Raw genomic sequence first — 18911 nt, 5'->3', positions numbered from 1 at the left:
TCACTGATCCAGATTTACTGGTTATCATACACTTTTATTTTAAATCGCGAAAAAATGTAAATACTACAAACAAATCGACTATAGTGTCGTTACTAGGTTTTACTATTATATTTGAACATTAAATGGCTACGGTTTTTAATTTTAATTAAATCGGTGTAGTCTATATCCAACGGCTGTAGTTTTTTAATAGTAAGCTGAATAGAAAAAATGTAAAACAGTTACTAAACTATGGCCGTAACTATAGCAAATTTAGTAAGCCATGCAAGCTTTAAATTCATGTTGCAATGCACATGTAACATTTGTATGACAAGCAATATTGAAGTTTATAATTTTATGTTTCAGGAGCTGTGTCTTACATCTTGTTCATCACTTCGACTAACGATTCGAGAATCCTGGAAGCTGGCGAGGCTAACGTTAACATTGTCGGACTGTCAACAGGCACTTGGTATGACGTCACGGTTACGTCAGTTGGTGTTAAAAACAAAACAAATCCTGGGCGAAGCGAAAGAGCAAGATTTCAAACCGGTAACTAGTTTGTTATCAGTGAATTTAGGCAATATTAGCCACTGGTTTATAGTGTTCGAAGACTGTTGTCCATGTGTCAAGCTTCGAAACATCTGAGATTTAACTAAATTTTTGATATATTCGCAGTTCCTCTTATGCCAAGCAACATTCTTGTGTATCACGTCAGTAACTCAAGCATTGGAATCGAATGGGATAGTGTTCAAGGTAAGCAACATTTCTATCACTTTTTTAACGTTGAAGTACAGTGTTCTATACTATTTAACATTTTCAGGTAAGTAGTTTTAGTAACAACTAACTACCCAAAGCAAACAAAAATTTTAAGTAAAAATACTTTTTTTTAAATAAACTTTCTCTAATGATATATCGGGGGACATTATGTATGTACTAGCTTGTTTATAATTAAAATATTGATTAGTTTATAACTTTACATAATTGAATCTGTGTTTGTTTTTCTTTTTGTTGTCTTGTATTTTGTCATGCATTGTATTTGTGAACATTCGGTGTAATTTACCTTGAAAGAAGGCGACCTGTGTAGCTTATCGAAATGTTATATTACAAAATAATTTCCAAATTAGCCATTGTGATAAGTATTATGCCTGGTAGCAAGTTTATATATTAAATCTTTGTATTCACCTAAAACAATTCAGCGTTTCATTGTAAATTACCTTCAGTAATATCAATATGTTTTATTTAGGAGCCGCCAATTATTCGGTAAAAATAAAATCGACCGATGACGATTCTGAAGAAGTTTTCGTGACGTCACAGACGTCCACTCTATTCCAGCAGCTGCCTTCGGGGTCACCATTTACCTTTACAGTCACGGCGGTTGGTGAGCAAATGCATCGCAGCCTGGAAAGCGAAGCCATAGCGGAATCCACGCGTAAGTCTTGCAAACAGTTAAAAAGTCAAAACTGAAGTAAGGATGCTAGTAGGTCGTATGCGCAAAATGCTCTAATTGGATTGTGGCTATTTCTACAATAAACATGCTTTTACAAAATTATCCCAAACGACAATTGTAAAAGTCGCTCATAAGTAAGAATGCCCATGAATAGGTCGTATGTCCAAATTGTTCTAATTTGATTGTGGTTATTTCTACAACAAACATGCTTTTATAAAATTATCCTCAAAATGAGTAACGGCGAAAAACAACATTGGAGTGCTGTTTTTTTTTTACTTTTTTAGATAGAAGGTGTTTTACCACCTTTTATTTGTTTAATAAACATACATTTGTAAAAGTTTTTTAATTAACCGAATTAACGCGAAATCTAAGTAATTTTTTCGTATTGCATTATACTTATGTGACGATATACCAAAAAAAAATTTATCGAAAAGAAAATTTTCTATCGAAAGAACGAGATGCGGTCTGTCCCACAACGCGATGAAAACACTGCGAATTTTATTTTTCTTATTGCAGTACCGGCGAATCCCGATCAGCCTATCATAAAGGAAGTGGGCAACACCACACTGCTGGTAGAGTGGCGACTTGTGAAAGGTAAATCACCATTGTTCAACAGCTGTAATTTCGATTTACGATTAGCCCTACCTACCACCACAAACCAGAACGCATAGAAAGCCAAAATGTCTATCCCTTGCTTGAGTTGAAAGATACAAACACATAAACGTGTTTAACAACTGTGTCTAGCCCTTTTTGACCGATCATAGTACACCGAAAGCCATCGAAGACTAGCAATGTGTCGATAAATGATGCAAGCAGGGCAGGCTAACTAGCCTGCAGTTAGGTTCGAACTCACGACCTCCAGTTATACCGGGACCGTTCCCCACCAACTGAGCTACCTAGGAGAGGAGCGAGACGGGAAACACGTACATGTGGTGCTTGTATATACTTCTTCTGACAAAACGTAAATTAAAATCACAATTAAAAAACCTAAACTCGACAATTACTGTTTTGCCATCATGCCTGGATTTAGAAACAAATGTGTTCTATAAGCGTTACGGAAAGTGGTTTGTATTAATATATAGATTTAGATACGGTTGTGGGCACTGGCAAAAAGATGTTAAAATTTTGAACCTGTATGCATTACTCAGGCTGCAGAGTCGAAGCCGGGATTAATTTTGCCGGAGTCGAACTAGGGTAGTTTCAAACTAACTCCATACCCAATTTATTTTATACGTGTAGAAATGTATTCTACACGTTGCAAAACTGCTTGCTCCAATAATATGCTCTGGTTTTTTATCTCATTCAGGTGCAACGGACTACGCTATTGAAGTATTTTACCTCAATTCCAACAACACACAACATCTGATGACGACAGATAACTTCACTTTGGTGGAAAACCTGTCAACCGGCTCGTTTTATCAAATACGAGTTTATGCAATCGATTCGAAAGGAAGAAAAAGTGAAAATTCCAGTCCTGTTATTCTTCAACAAACAGGTCTTTACTAAACAAATGGCGTAGTTTTACCCGATATTGATACAATGGTTCTACTAGGAATGCCAGACCAAACATTTAAAAATATTTTTACATGGTATACTACCTTTAAACGTAGGTGTTTCCTCTAAAGTTTATTTTTAGAGGTCTTGGATATTTATTGCTAAAGTAAACGATTCCATAAAGTATTTGTTTAGTATCGGTATTAAGTATCCGTGCCTGTCCTATTTGTTACTTTGTCGGGAAAAGAGTAAAATCGATATCAAATTTATTCGATAAAAAGTGTATTTTAATGTCATTACCATTTTAAGTGGCCCCAGTCCAACGCGAACTTTGCATTCCTTCTACAGTGCCTGCGGTTCCCTCCGAACTTCAATTAAACAACATAACGACAACATCGGTCCAAGCGACCTGGCAAGAAACAACAGGTAATTATGTGTACATATGTTACGAAGGCGAGATCACATTCTTGTTTTTTAATAATTATGTTTTAGGGATGTCCGACACTTGACGTTTTATTCCGATACCGATGACCGATATTTTAGACATAAAGTATCGCGATTCGATACCAAATGACGTCACTAATACACTCAAACAAGCGAAATAGATGGACTTTAAATGTTCAAATGTAATTTTTCCAGGTTATCACGCAAAAATTTGGTGTTAAAAAGTTTACTTACCTTAAGTTGTTAACCTAACATACTTTTAAAAATATACGTTGCAAGAAAATTGTGCGTTGGATCGCAAATTATGGCCGAAATTACTTCATTAACTTAGTATCGAATCGGTTGGTATCGGATGCCGATACTACCACTTGGCATCGGGTATCGGCTCCCTTGCTAAATTATCGAAAATTTATAAAAAAATATTTGATCCGAAACGATTTTGAAAATGTCTTGACCAATTAAGTATAAGAATTACGTTGTATTTTTTCTCTTTTTTCACACAGGCGCCTCGTACATTCTTCACATCGCGCAATTCACCAACGGCACCCAGTCCCTTCGCAATATCAGCACGCCGTCGACGTCACTAGCAGTGATGTCATTGCAACCCGGCACCGCCTACGGGATCAGCGTACAATCGGTGGGACGAGAGCGAAACATGCTGAGCGAAAAAGGAGAAGCAAGAATCGTCGCTACACGTGAGTTTCACAAAGCACTCAAAACAACTTATTTTAGCGTTTTTTTACTGTGTTTTTTTTTTTTCGAGCCGAAATACTTAAAAGTTGGGGCCCGACTTTTTTTATAAAACTCTCAAATTTTATCCTTAAATTTGCGAGTTTAAATCAAGTAGACTCTTACATATTTTTCACTCATCTTTCTGCATTGACGACGATATTTCTCAAAAGCTTTACTAAATTTCGTTTTTATGTTGTGCACGTAATAACAGCGGATTGACTATTTCATCGGACATAACCTTCGCCTGAATAGTTCTAATGCAAATATAAATAGGTACATGTTTCCCTGGGGCTTGGGTAAAACGTATAATATCGTAAAATAAGATAAAGTTAAATCATAAGCGCGCACATATTGATTAACCAAATAACTTTTAGGAGTATTACTTAGGGCCAAATGTATGCTTCTTAATCAGGCGCTAAACTCCCTTGTTTTGCAGTGCCTGAGCCTGTCAACGTAATTAACGTGGTCTCTGTCAGCGAAACCGCCATGACAGCCTCTTGGATTCCAGCTCGAGGTAAGCTAACCACATTTATTTCAATGCAGGAGTAACGATAAGTGTAAATAACGAATGTGAAGGCGGTAAAATTAATAATAAAAGAAAATGTCATGTTGCGGTAAAAGTTCTTACCCCCCTTTTGTAAGTGATATTATCGTTTTTGTACTGTTCGAAGCGGCGTGTTTTTTAAGTAATTGGGTCACGCGTCTTAATCTAATGCGAAACCAAAGTCGAGTGCAAAACGCCGTTTTTCGTCTTGTACTGTATAACATATCGTATATAGAAATGTTAGTGCCCATCCAATGTATCATGATTAATTGTTTTTATTTCCCTGTGTTACCCTAAAAACCGTCACTGTATATAATAGTTTAGGCAATAATAAAACGCCAAAAATACACTAAATAAACAAAGAAAAACCTAACCCCACCCGGCCACCTAGGTTTAATCGGTTGGCTGTTACACTTAAAATAGATCAAACTTTTAAACAGGTGCAAGCAGCTACTTCATGTTTTTGCTTGAACTGCACAACAATGACTCCCTTAGCCTAGAAGCAGACAAGCCAACGGCAACAGCAATTGGATTAAAGCCAGGTTCTTGGTACACTATTACCGTCGTTTCTATTGGATCACTGGGAGCCATAAACCGCAATCTATCTGTAGAGGTTAACTTTCAGACAGGTATAGACTGGTTCATCATTTAACTATTGAATATAGTTACTAAATTGTGAAACATTTTTAACCTGTGAGAAATGTGCGTCAGACCCAGTTTGCTTTAAGTTTTTAAATTCTTTAAAAGCTATATTAATGAACAACTAAACCACTTTGAATAATACGTTTTTCATAAACAATCATATTCAAACTATAGCCTCTACCTATTGCACGGGCACGACATAATCAGATTAATGGTTGCTGATAAAGCATTATACTTTTGAAAGCTAATTAAAAACTATTGTAAAACGATTGTTTAATAATGTGATTTATGTTACAAAACGTAAAAGCGAACAACTGGTCAACTTGTAAACATTTTTGGATTTCTCTGCAGTTCCTCTTCCCCCAGTATCAATCAACTTTACAGCAGTTACGGAAGAATCGTTATCTCTTGCATGGAGTAGTGTTTCCGGTAAGAAAAGAGAAAGTTTTAAAATTGTAAAATGTTTTTCCAAATGTAGGCTACATATATAGGTTTATTGAAATTGGTTTAACCACTAAACATGCGCATTGTTCAACGTTTGTGTGGTTGTATACTCCTAATATAAGATAGTCTTCGTTGATCAGTGCGACTCCTTTTCCAGTATAGTTTTTTTTTACTTTTTTTAAGGGTACGCTGTCGTTCTTGCGTAAGTTCGTTAAATAATATGTGCAAATTAACAAGGACAATATATCTCATATGGTCATCCCAATAGCTCACAGTGACACTTTTACCCCAAAACATCCTATTCATTTTTACTTTATTGTTTTACAGGAGCTGCTTCTTACGTTGTCTCATTGTATCCGCTGGGCCAGGACCATGTCCAAACTGTACAGCGCACGAACATGACGTCACTAACAGTCGACGGGCTTCAATCTGGCACCAGCTACATTTTCACCCTGCAAACAGTCGGTACCGGCGGAGGTCTTAGCAGGGCGAGTCACGTAGCTCGTGAAACAACTCGTGAGTCCATTCGTGATATTCATAAGTTTTAAGTATAATATTACTAATAACTATACAACAAGTGAATATTGACTCAACAGCATTTTTACGTCTGAATGTCGTATAGTCCAATGCAGTTTTCAATTTAGTGTAATGTTATTTATTTCGCGAAGGTCCCGCAACTACGTCTGGATTGCAAATAGCTGACGTCACAACTAATTCAAGCACCTTGGAATGGCAACCGGTTACAGGTAATTTTTTTTTGACAAAATGCACAACTTTTCGTATAACTGCTTTATGACGGGTCGCATGAATTATCGTCAAGACATTCCAAATAAAATAATATTTATTTCATTTAGGTGCGCAGAGCTATCAGTTGCTTTACCGCGTCCGTGGAAGCGATTTTAATTGGTCGACCCTAGAAGGCAATGACACGCGGACGACTGTGATTGGCTTAGAGCCGGGCACGTGGTATGAATTCGTCGTTTTCTCAATCGGAATCAAGGGACGGCGAAACGAGAAGGGCTCAGATTTACTGACATTGCAAACAGGTGAAATTTTTATTTCTAATTTAATTCTCACGAGGTGTTCGATAGAAAGAATCGATATAATATATCTGGCAAAGAACCTTTTTATATATATTTTAAAATCTTTTTTTTTTGGATAAAAATAACATTTTTACAGACACAAAGTACGCTAATCTTTTTTAAATTGCATGAAAACAATTAATTAATTAACTTAGAAATAAATCAAGATTGTATAGTTTGTTTAAATAATTTTTGGATATATCCTGGTTCATTACTCAAAATTAAACCTTTGTGTAAAATGATTGTGTAACCCAGGGGTTTTCAAACTTTTTTTTAGCAGTCCACCTTAAATATTTTTTGTTCGGCGTGGATCAGAGTCAGCACGGGATTTTGTGGAAATGACGACATAAATTGACGCCATGAAATAAGTAGACTTAAGAAACTGGCTGTTTTTGTTTCAATAAAAGTTAAACTGAAATGAAGTCTTAATATAAGAAGGCGCCAAAGAGTTTATTTACTCTTTTCTTTAAAAAAATCCTTTAAACATTTTAATCGTACACCAAACTCTCAAGGGGGTCTACATAACCCAGTGTTAGACCCCTGGTTTAACCTTCTTTGCCGGTACTATACTTGTACGTCATTTTTTAATTGTTTTTGTATATTTAGTTACCTTGCCACCATCAGGAGTTGTTGCTTACAATGTTTCCACTACCAGCCTGTCATTGCGATGGAATCCTGTTACAGGTTTGAGCGTGGTTTAATTTTTGTTTGAGTATTGCTGTTTATATGAGGTCGCACCTAGAACAATAGGCAACTATAAGTTGATCCGAAATAGCAATTTTTTCGAACAATAATGTATAGGTTTTTGAGTAACCGCAAACATTTCCTAAAAGTACACTAACAGTAAAGATCTGTCGTAGTTTCAGAAGTAGGCTATATTTAAATAACCCGTTTCGGTTAAAAAACACTGCTCGGGTAAATAGAAACTGTTAATCATAGTTTATTTAGCCAATTGTTTTATTGTCATGTGGAGTAGAAAATTTGTTGGAACGGGATTTTTTTGGCAAAATCGCTACCGTCCGAGTAATAAAAAAACATCAGCTGCTATCGAGTATATGGAGGGGATGTCGTTCGATCTGTGATATCGATAACCCTATAGGTCGTGGTTTGATGCAGGATAGCTAAATGTTCCGAGTTAAATTGCAAGCTCATCTCCTATTTTCGGATTCAATATACTTACACTTATAAATACTTACAAGACTAATCATAAACTTATAAAACATTATAGTGATTGTACGATGTACTTCTCTGTTTTTGTACGAATGAATGTTGTTCCTATTTCTTTTGCCTTTGCTTTTTCAAGTTGATTCAGTCCTTACATGTTCCAGGTGCCTCGTCGTACGAGATTGACTACGCGTCACTCGGCGATGACGTCACCGACACGGTGTCCACAAACGTGACGTCGCTAGACGTGACGTCACTCGCGAGTGGTACAGCTTATTGGTTTGCCGTTAGGAGCATTGGCGAGGAAATGAGAGTTAGCGAAAGCAGTAAACAAATACAAGAAATCACCGGTAATCTACACAGTTGGCTAATTTGAATAGTCACTGTGTTTATTTATGCAATTTAAAAAAAAATTCTTTATATATTAAATAAACCCATTTTTTTATTGTTAAGTATATCCCTACAGGTTTAATGCTTTTTTTATCAAGCTGCATGCTACATGCTTGGCATGTTTTCATTTGTAGGTTGTTCGGTAAGTGATTTATTTTAATTATAGTAGATTTTGTATTGGCATGGCGTGCATGTTCATCACTGTACGACTGAGTTTCACTTTGTAAGCGAATTTTAGGATGTGAATTATAGTATATAACAGTTGTGATAAAGGTTGAAATGCAAACCGATAATAGTGGTTTCAAACTTACTGTAAATAGATAACTAAAAAGGTACACTTAAAACGGAGTTCGAACTAATAACACAACTTTTTTGCTGTTGAACTAACACGTTAAATTGGAAGGTACATTTAAAGTGCATCCATTAATTGATTTCCAAATGTATCGCATAGTTCCTTCGTTTCCTGGAGCACCAAGGGTCGTCTCTGTTTCTACGTCATCTATTGAACTGAAGTGGGATGACGTCAGAGGTTTGTTGACATTCTGTTGTTGACAGAATCCATTGCCAATGCAGTTATAGATGGATTTGGATTTGTTCACAGCTCTAAAACTTAAAAAAAAATGCAATAAGAAAAAACTGTGATATAAAGAGATTTCTTTATTATTTTCAGCCTATTTTGAATAAGGAGTAGATCTTAACAAAAAGTTTATCTTTCCTGCAAAGTTTCCTTGTCTAAATAATCGCAAATTATTTTTGTTGAGCAAATTTTCACCCATCTAGTTTCGTTTTTTTCCTCAGGTGCCATTGGATACGTCATGGTTGTAAGACTTGAGAATTCCGATACGGTGTTCGACCGAGTGAATACGTCATCCAGTGACGTAACGATAGGCAATTTGACACCGGGCCAAGTTTACAATTTCACCCTGTTTTCTGTCGGGGCCTTTAATCGTCTGAACGCAAAAGACAACGCTTTCGTTGCACAGCAAACAGGTAAAACTAATTCAAATAAAATAAAGCAGGTAAAAACTAATTTACTTTCAAAGTAAAATGGTTGTACAACATTTGTTGAAATCAGTGGTACCATTTTGAGGGCGTCAATTAAAACCAAAAAAGGTTGCAAATTGGTTATATTTATCGATGTAGATATCATCTTGTATTTTGATTTAACATTTTTGTTAAATAAAGTTACATGCACCAATTAACGATCACACTTTATCTATATTTTTACCCAAACTTGTTCGTAACTAATTTTTTTGTTTCAGTGCCTAGGCCACCAGAGAATTTTGCTACTACCGAAGTAACTTCGAGTCTCGTAGCGTTATCATGGAATCAAGTATATGGTAACTAAACTAAACTAAAGAAAACATATTACCAAAATGATTTACATTTATCGGATTTGTTTCCCTATTGTTAACAAAGTCATTACATTATATTAGGATTACCTAAACTTCTTGAAGTCAAAGATTATTTCGAAAAATAGTACCCTATACATTCTAAAGGCATTTGAAAGTTTTGCTAGAGCGACCTATGCGTTATAAAATTCGTTTATTTAATCAGCATGAATCACATGTTATTACTGGTAGTCCAAGTTCAAAGTATTAAAGCAACGGGTTTAGTTGGACTGTTATTGACGCCATATTAACTAAACTTGCCCGTTAATGTCAAAACGTTTTTGTTAATCATTAACTGTTTATCAACATTAAATTTTCCAATGCTTTTTAGGTTATGCTGGCTTGTATGTTTTACCTTTCAATAAGAAAATAAGAATAGTTCGCAATAATAAAGTTAAACCGTAAGAAAATATAAATAGTTTGCAATTAGAAAGTTTAGACGTCGGAGAATAAAAATAGTTAGCAATCAAAGTTTTTGTCCATACTAAACAATATAATTTATTTCCAAAAAAAATGACAATATAATTTATTCCAAATATTCACCCAATTGTTGGTCACACTATTTAATAGAAAGCGTTTACTTGCAATCTTCAGGGGCAAGTAGCTACCTGGTGGAAACGTCACGGGCGGGTGACGTCACAAAATCAGTCGTCACTTCAATGACGTCATTTGTTGCTGACGGGCTGGCGCCGGGGATCGAGTACAGATTCACCGTTAAAGCAAACGGTGGCGGAAATCTGACAAGCGGACCTTCTGACACTATAGTAGAGCAAACTGGTAAAACGTTTGAACAAATATAACTATAGTCTAGTATTTATAAATGCGTTCAGTTGATTTATGCTAACTGTAAAAAAACAGTACTATAGGTTAAAAAGTGTAATTCCCCTGCTATATTTTACCTTAATAGTTTACACATGTGTGTTCTAATAATTTACCGTATAGTTTCTCACATGTTTGAAATATAAACAGGATTTTCTTTTGAATACCTCTGCCTGAATCCGAATCGTGAAAACAAACGATTCTGGTGGCACATCAATGATAAAGATTAAACTAACTAAATAACTTATGTTATATGATAAATATATTTCGCTCCTAAAAGCATCATCAGGATTCATTCGAATTTAAATGCCGATGAAGCTTTTAGGAACGAAATATATCTATCTCATAACATCTAGCAAACTGAGTTTTGGTTTACCAAGTTATGTACTTGATTTAATCTTTATGTTTGAAATATATAACCTTTTTTTAAATTTGTCATACATTTTATGCCATTCTGTGCACAAAACGATTTTCACTAATTTGTTTTAAGTACCATTGCCCCCGACTCTTGTGGAAGTGACGGACGTGACTACGGACAGCGTTGACATTAAATGGACTCCAGCAACCGGTAAACCCTGGCATAGTCATTAGTCATGTTATACTCGATGGTAAAACTCGAACTTATTCCGGCAAAACTACACGTAAATATTTTTTGATGAACATTTAAATGAAATGTTTACAGCCATTTGCCCTTTTAAAAACCGGGATTCGCATTTCCAAAACTAATAACATAGTACCCTTTTTGAATCATTTTGCTCTGTTTGAACGTATTTTTTGAACATGTTTGTTTGAAATATTTTAAACCAGGCGCAGTTTAAATTTAGATAAAATCTTTCATTTTATATTATCATCAAACCAGAAAAATGATGCTCTTTCCTCTATCCAGGCCATTAACGCTTGCGGTTTTACAGGTGCCAGGTCTTATATTGTCAACGTCACAATCGACAATGTGAACGGCGTCGTTCAAACCATAAACGTCGACGACGAAACTACGACCGTTTTACGCCTGGACGCGGGGCTTTTCTACACGTTTCACGTATACTCTGTTGGCGACAAAAATCGCGTCGACGCCGCGAATTCGGCCACTGTGACGCAACAAACTGGTAACTAATGAAATCTACTCGAAACAAATAAAACATTCGCAGAAAAGATTGTTCAATTAAATTACAAATCCATCAAATCCGTATGACCATACGTATGACAGCCTTTACATAATCTGTTATCCTTAACCGAATGTTTTTTATTAATTAGATTTTTTTCAACATGTTTCGTTCAAATTGATTCAAAATAATTATTTTAATCTTCTATAGGCTGTTATACGTTGTTTCTTAAACACTAAAATAAAACGTTACGAATGGCCTTTAATAATAGTTATACTTACTATTGCGTTTTAGTGCCTGCATCGCCAGAAAACTTTAAAATCGATGACATCACGTCCACGACCATTTCTATTTCTTGGAACTCTGTTACCGGTTAGTATAGTGTCTATTGTAACACAATGACGCCGTTCTCTTATACGGACCTAAAAAGTTATACTTGCGTTTGGCTTTTCCCGTTGCTTTAGATAAACTTATGGTTTAACAACATTGTAAACAGGAACGACTTTTCTTGGATTGTTATTCAATATTTTCTACACGGGTTACTTGTATTCTTTCACAGGCAAAGATTTCCTTGTCCAATACTAGGCCCGGTATAAATAGTAAAAACAAGTTTTTATATGCTACAAGTGGCAGGCGTGGATCAATATGTTCCTACCTAAAATGATCAGAAAATTAAAGACCTATACCGCAGAACAATTTAAAAACAAAGTGTACATTTCCAAGGCGCGGAATTGTACGTCGTAACTTTGCAAGAACTGGAAGGCACGGATGACGTCATAAGGTCGACAGATAATTTCGACATAATGATGACGTCATTCCACGTGGGAGAGTTGAAACCCGGGACGGTTTACGGAGTTTTCGTGAAAGCGATCGGCCGTGATGGACTCACGAGCGCGACAACTCACATCGTGATGGAACAAACAAGTGAAATACTCCCACTTTATATTTATTATTATTGGACCAGTTTAGCTAAAAGCGATTTTGTTGTTAAACCTTATAAAATTAGCGTTTATTAAAGAGTTTTAATCTCATTTTGTTGCTTGTACTGATGTAAAGCCAACGATTTATTAAACTGTAATAGGAAAAATATAACAAAACGTGTGGGACATTTTTTTTTTTTTAACAGAATAATTTTAACTATTGTAATCCAATAATTTCAATCACTGACAATAACACAAAAGTTCCAACAAAACAAAGTTTCCAAATATATATATTTTTTTGTTTTTCAGAAAATGTAATAATCTTAAACCATGTGCTCACTTTCGCAAAACGAAACATTCTTGTGTTTTTTAGTTCCAATCGCACCTTCCCAACTTAAGGTCGACAACGTTGCCACTACTTCTGTGGAGATTTCTTGGATAAGTGCAGTAGGTAGGGATAAAATAACGTATTAAAAAACAGGTGGTCGCGTCGGTTGGTCGAAAAAAAGTAGTTGTTTTGAGCGAAATACTCAGGACAATCTGGCAACGACACCTAGAAGAAAAATAGCTATAGTACACTAAAGTGGATTTAATATTACATTAGAGAGATATTTAATATTACATTCAAAAAATATAATGGATACAACATTCTGAACCGTTGTTTTTTGTTTGTAATAATTTCGCTAGGTCAAATAAAGATACGATATCGTCGACAGCAAGATCTTATATACCAGTTTTAGATTTAGTTATTTTTTTAGAGCCCACACTAAAAGAAAATCTCGTCAGTGTAAATCTTTGTTTTTTCGGAGGCCTTAAATCCGTCATTACTGAAAAAGTGTTTTTATTAGAATTTTTTATATAATGTTTTTAATTAAATCCGTCTGATTGAAAATCTTCAAAATATTTGTCCTTAATAGCGATCTAATTTGGGCATTTAAAATCCTCCATAAACAACTAATGTCTGACACTTTTGCGAGCGTTTAACGCGTATCAAAAAAGCTATAGAGCCTATTACTACATATTTATCCAGGCGCAAGGTCTTACGTCATCAACGCAACGCTAATAACGCGTACCAAATAACAAAACTAAAGCCTATCTACATACTTAACCAGGCGCAAGGTCTTACTTGATCAACGCAACCCTCGGCGATTCGGGTGTTGTAGTGCAAAGTCTGGAAACCCCGTCGACCGGAGCTCTGGTGAGCGGATTGGAGGCCGGACTGTTTTACAATTTCCTTGTCTATTCGATCGGAGACAAAGAACGCGTAAACCACACTGAATTCGCGACTGTTCGTCAACAAACAGGTACGCGTCTCGAAAGCTGGAAACTCGAACCAATTTGAAATCAGTAAAAATAAACAAAAGATACACGCACATGTAGGATCAACAACTGTGATCTAGCCCTTCTGGATTAAGCTGCGTTGTGACCTACTATTACCGTTTGCGTATCATGGTAGGTCGGACGCCATTGCAAACCAACTGATCTGTCGATCAATGATGCAAGCAAGACAGGTTAGCAAATCATTGATCGGCAGATTCGTGTGGTCTGCGATGGCTTTCGGACAGCAAAAAGGACTTATTCAAACTGTGTGTTTATAATTTGTCAACTTGAGTCGCAATCGATTAAAGCCCCTTTTACTAAACACAAACCTTATAAATAAAACAATTCGATTTAGTCAGCATATTTTATCCGCAAGAAAATTTTGAATTAATGTTAAACAACTGAAATTGTTAAACTTTTTGATTCCGAGCGAAAATTGGCATTAATAAACTTAAAAAAAAATTTGCAAAAAATCCCTTTAAATTTTTTTTTTTTTGGGGGGGGGGAATGAACGCGAAATTCACCAAACTCGTTTTCAGTGAAACTCTTGTCTAAACTTTTTTAATCAAGTATTTCGCGATGACTTGTTGAATTCTTTGAAACCAATGGGTTGTTAGTTAATTGTTTTGAGTTATGGAACAAGGGTAATTCCCTAACTTGATTCATATTTGTAGCGGCTTAAAACAGACATACGCACGTTTTGGCGACAAAACTATCGAAACGATCTCATTCGCCAAAACACAGCTATAACTCGCTCATTATGCAACACTTAATCCTTCAACTAGCCCTTTAAACTTGAACACAAGTTGGATCTTCCCCTGCTTTGATTAATATAATTTAAAAGCTTTCTTAAGGTATTCTCTATATTTCAGTTCCAAGTATGCCAAGGCAAATCCAATTCCACGCCTTCAAATCTGAATCTCTTACTGTGGAGTGGATTGACTCAGCAGGTATTTCTAAGGATGATTTTTACAAAATAATATAAAGAATTTAACAAATTCGTAAATAGTTGCCATTGGAGCTCACGGCAAAGTTAAAGCGGAACTCCTTTGGAACTCGAGTATTTGTTTTTACATAGCCTCCCATTGAATTTTAAATATTGGTTCTAGGAAACACATTGATGTGATTATTGAGTTTAAAATGTGAATGTTGAAATTTTTTGGTAGAATTTAAGATATTCGGCTAGAGAAAAGCATTTTTTCAATATTTTTATCGTCTCATGTACTGATAATAAAGTTTTAAGTGTCCGTTTACTAGAGTGTATGGCAATCTTTAGTTTTATTTCAAGGCACAATTAAGTTCAGTGAGCTTAAGTTGAATACTATCCATATTATTCTTTTGTATCTAAAATATATTCCCAATATTTTTAAAATGTAGGCGCAGTTCAATACATCATCGAATATCGAACTATTGGACTCAAAGACAATGTTGTCTACCCTGAACTCGTGTCGTCAGAGACTTACGTAATTGCCAGCGAACTCATGGCCGGTGTCACGTACGGATTCACCGTGAAGGCAGTTGGTCACGGAGGTCTCACCAGCACCACTTCACCAATGTATCAAGCTCAAACCAGTGCGTTTTGGCAAATGTTAATTTTTTTACTTTGTTGAATAAAATTTGACCAGAGATTTTGGCTAAATAAATATATGCAAGAAAACTTAAGTTTTAGACTACAGGTATTCATTTCGCTTAAGAAACCATTCAAAGTTCTGTGGGGCAAATTTGAAATCAAAACAAACTTTTAACAAATGTGGATTTTTTTACCACCTGTTGCATAAACTTGTACTGAAGGTTTTGGCTAAACGTATATATGCAAGAAAACTTAACTTTAAGACTCCCATGTATTCATTTCGCTTAAGAAGCCGTTCAACTCTATGTGGGCAAATTTGAATACAAAACACACCAAATTGGACCAAAACATGTTGAAATATCGGGAAAGAAAATACCTCACTTATCTTCTCTGATTTTTTTTTTTTTCATTTTTTACTTGATATTTTGTTTTGTCTGCAGTCCCTAGGGCACCAACCTCGGTAACTGTCGATGACGTAACAATCAACTCGGTGACGTTGTCTTGGCCCACTGCTGTCGGTAAGTGAATTAATTCTAAAACATGAAATTAACATTCTTATCGATGCTATGCTTGCCGAGTCTTTTCATAGCGTAACTCAATGAGAGTAATTTATTGTTTAGTGCTTATATATTCAACGATGGTTCTAATTGGACATGTTTTAATTGCCGTGTTTTCTTTTTTGACCATCTTGATCACTGATTCTTAGACTGCTGTTTGCGTATTGAAAAGTGTTTGAAAGACTTTTTTTTTCAATATAGTCTTTGGTTTTATTTTATGTCCATCTTAGGTTATGTGTTTTTCAAATGGCCGTTACAAAAACAATTAAATAAATATTTTATTAGTGCTTACCGTAGATATTTTAGAAAGCCTTTGAGAAACACGAATCTTTGCTAAAATTGCTCTGCTATGTTTACCGTCGTTTAACTGATTACAATTACGTATTACAATCGTATAGTACAGGGGTTCCCAACCGGGGGTACTCGTACCCCTTGGGGGTGCGAGATTGAACATCAAGGGGTACGAACTTCGTTGGGCCACTGAGCAGTTTTATAAACAGATTTCACTGTACAGTTTAATTTTACGACATTTAGCGATTTTTGTGTGAAATAACCGTTTAACGCAGTGGTCGGCAAACTGTGGGCCGCAGAGCCATTTTTAGTGGACCTCGAGTTACTTTTGAATAGCTTAGTTAGTGTTACTTATAATTAGGGCGAGTATTTTTTGACCAAAAAATAGGAAATTTTGACCTGAAAAATTAAAATTTTGACCTGAAAATAATTTATTTTGACAAAATTATGACAAGTTAGAAATACATTGATTTAAATAACCTATGGCGTCGTTAATCACGCGTTTTTATATTGTGTGTTGCTCTAATAAAGATATAATACGGTTAAAATGACTTTGAACTTATATCAAAACTAATTTTTTTTTTGATAAAATGAAAGATAAATTTCAAAATAACCGAACGACCAATTTCAAAAAGCTGACTTTAGTTGTTTTTTTTATTTTGTAAGCGATTTATGTGCATTTTTATTTGAATTTTTACCTAACATGTAAATTTTGACTTTTTTTGAAAAGTCAAAAAAAATTCGCTCTACTTATAATGTATAGTTGTGGGCCGCGTGATATGTATACATTCATTGCACTTTATTTTAAAAGTTGGTGTGGCATAGAATTATTAAATTGGTTCATCTTGGAAAGGCCGACGTGCGTAATGTGGTCCTGGGAGCTTGTCGAACTATAATTAATTTTTTCCAACTTAAACTGTATGTTATTCAAAAAAATTTCGCGCTTCGCGCGTATATTTTTGTATGTCTTACATTATGATATGTTTTGGTCATCAAGGCGCTGTTTCATATTTCACCTTAAAATACAATATCCCGAATTCGCCACTTTTTAATAGTGCTTTTACTTAGTGGGACTTCAATAGCTCTGAAAAGAGTAATTGGGGCTGCGACAAAAAGCCACTCGTTTAACGTTTAAATGAGCTATAAAAACATTATATATTTGAAAATTTCCATCAGAATTTTTTGGGGGGTACAAAGAACGCTCTGACCTGACAAAGGGGTACGAGCAGCACAAAAGGTTGGGAACCCCTGGTATAGTATTTACTTAGTGTCGTGTGGCGTGCAATAAGCGCGCTTGTCAAGTTTTGGTATAAAAGTTTTGTGTAAACCTAAAGTGTGCCGCGAACTTTTTTCCGTATAGTGTGCAGTAAGCTGAAGAACTTTAGGAAGCACTAAAATTCCTCTGCTAAGTTTAACATCATTTACTTGATCGCAAATACTTTTCATAACCCTATCAACAGGTGCGCGAGTTTACACCATCAACGTGGTGTACCAAGGCACTGATGATGTGGTGGAAAGCCAAACTGCACCGACAAACATCTCCACTGTACTCGACTTGCAGTCGGGCGTTTTCTACGAGTTTCGCGTTTCGTCGGTCGGCGATGAAGAACGAACCAATTTGTCCGACTACGCAACTGCTACGCAGCAGACAGGTTGGACATATATAAAAAACAAACAATACAATCGTTGCAATAGAATAGCGCCCCTGTTGGAAAACAATATAGTCGCATTGTTTGTTTTCACTGAAACATGCACAAATTGCACACACATTTGTGTGTTAACAACTGAGATCCAGCCCTTCTGAAGTTGCTTTTTGGCCAACGATTACGGCTCACGTAACATTAGTACACCGAAAGCCATTCCAGACTCACCGAATCTGTCAAAGAAAACAATTAGCCTGCAGTGAGGTTCGAACTTACGACCTCCGGTCAAGCCGTTTGAATTTCGTTTGCATTGCAAGCATTTTTTTATTAGATAAAAGAGTAGCATGTGTTTTGGATTTGTTTAGTTAGAATCAACTTTTTTGAGTGATAGATATTTGTTTTGTTATCTTTCTTGTGACATTCCTGTATGTATACTGTTGAACACAATTCTGGAGAATAAAGTTAGACGTAGAATAAGTTTTAAAGTCTATTATACATAATTAATTGTTGTGGATAGAATATATTTTTTTAACTTTTAGAATAATTCTTTACTCATTTTCAACATCGGTCGTTAAATGAATAAAAATTTAATAAAAACGCTTAAAATATGCTACCTATATTGGCATTGATGTTCATTCTACGTATCTCTATACTGTTTATAAATGAAAAACTTTATTGTGTTTTCAATATTTTGGTTCAATATTTCGTTAAGTGTATAGCTTGTCTACTTGGGGAAATTTTAATTCACTATTTTTTATGTATCATTTACAGTCACTGACCAACCATCCGGAATAAGAGTAAATGACGTCACATCTACTTCTGTTTCATTGTCGTGGGATGACGTAATAGGTAAGGTAGTTAACTTTATACAAAAATAACTATAACACATTTGGTGTAACTACATTCCAATGTATACGTTCCTATGTACATTTTAGCTACCT

At 35.4% G+C, this 18911-nt stretch overlaps 2 protein-coding genes across 2 annotated transcripts in view; both read left to right on the top strand.

Annotated features, from left to right (window-relative positions):
* Positions 1 to 18911, top strand: part of LOC146145381 (titin-like) — a 132331-nt gene that overhangs the window by 84256 nt on the left and 29164 nt on the right. Inside the window, exons 109-124 of the mRNA XM_083390546.1 lie at positions 8134 to 8319; positions 8811 to 8881; positions 9121 to 9349; positions 9622 to 9699; positions 10345 to 10527; positions 11060 to 11137; positions 11481 to 11672; positions 11964 to 12041; positions 12393 to 12593; positions 12963 to 13040; positions 13702 to 13893; positions 14782 to 14859; positions 15287 to 15481; positions 15920 to 15997; positions 17788 to 17979; positions 18742 to 18819. Coding sequence (XP_083246672.1) covers positions 8134 to 8319; positions 8811 to 8881; positions 9121 to 9349; positions 9622 to 9699; positions 10345 to 10527; positions 11060 to 11137; positions 11481 to 11672; positions 11964 to 12041; positions 12393 to 12593; positions 12963 to 13040; positions 13702 to 13893; positions 14782 to 14859; positions 15287 to 15481; positions 15920 to 15997; positions 17788 to 17979; positions 18742 to 18819 — 2187 coding nt within the window. The remainder of the gene's footprint in view (positions 1 to 8133; positions 8320 to 8810; positions 8882 to 9120; positions 9350 to 9621; positions 9700 to 10344; positions 10528 to 11059; positions 11138 to 11480; positions 11673 to 11963; positions 12042 to 12392; positions 12594 to 12962; positions 13041 to 13701; positions 13894 to 14781; positions 14860 to 15286; positions 15482 to 15919; positions 15998 to 17787; positions 17980 to 18741; positions 18820 to 18911) is intronic.
* On the top strand, positions 229 to 7506 carry LOC146145382 (tenascin-R-like). The gene is made up of 15 exons (XM_083390063.1): positions 229 to 234; positions 343 to 445; positions 652 to 729; positions 1220 to 1405; positions 1940 to 2017; positions 2730 to 2918; positions 3227 to 3343; positions 3865 to 4056; positions 4530 to 4607; positions 5078 to 5266; positions 5631 to 5708; positions 6051 to 6239; positions 6392 to 6469; positions 6578 to 6769; positions 7412 to 7506. The coding sequence occupies exons 1-15, from the start codon at positions 229 to 231 to the stop codon at positions 7504 to 7506; spliced, it is 1848 nt and encodes a 615-aa protein (XP_083246189.1).

Source organism: Ascidiella aspersa, chromosome 5, assembly GCF_963924565.1.
Source record: "Ascidiella aspersa chromosome 5, kaAscAspe10.2, whole genome shotgun sequence".
NCBI lineage: Eukaryota > Metazoa > Chordata > Ascidiacea > Phlebobranchia > Ascidiidae > Ascidiella > Ascidiella aspersa.
Note: the sequence above shows the minus strand (reverse complement) of the source record. Positions and strands in the feature narration are given on the sequence as shown.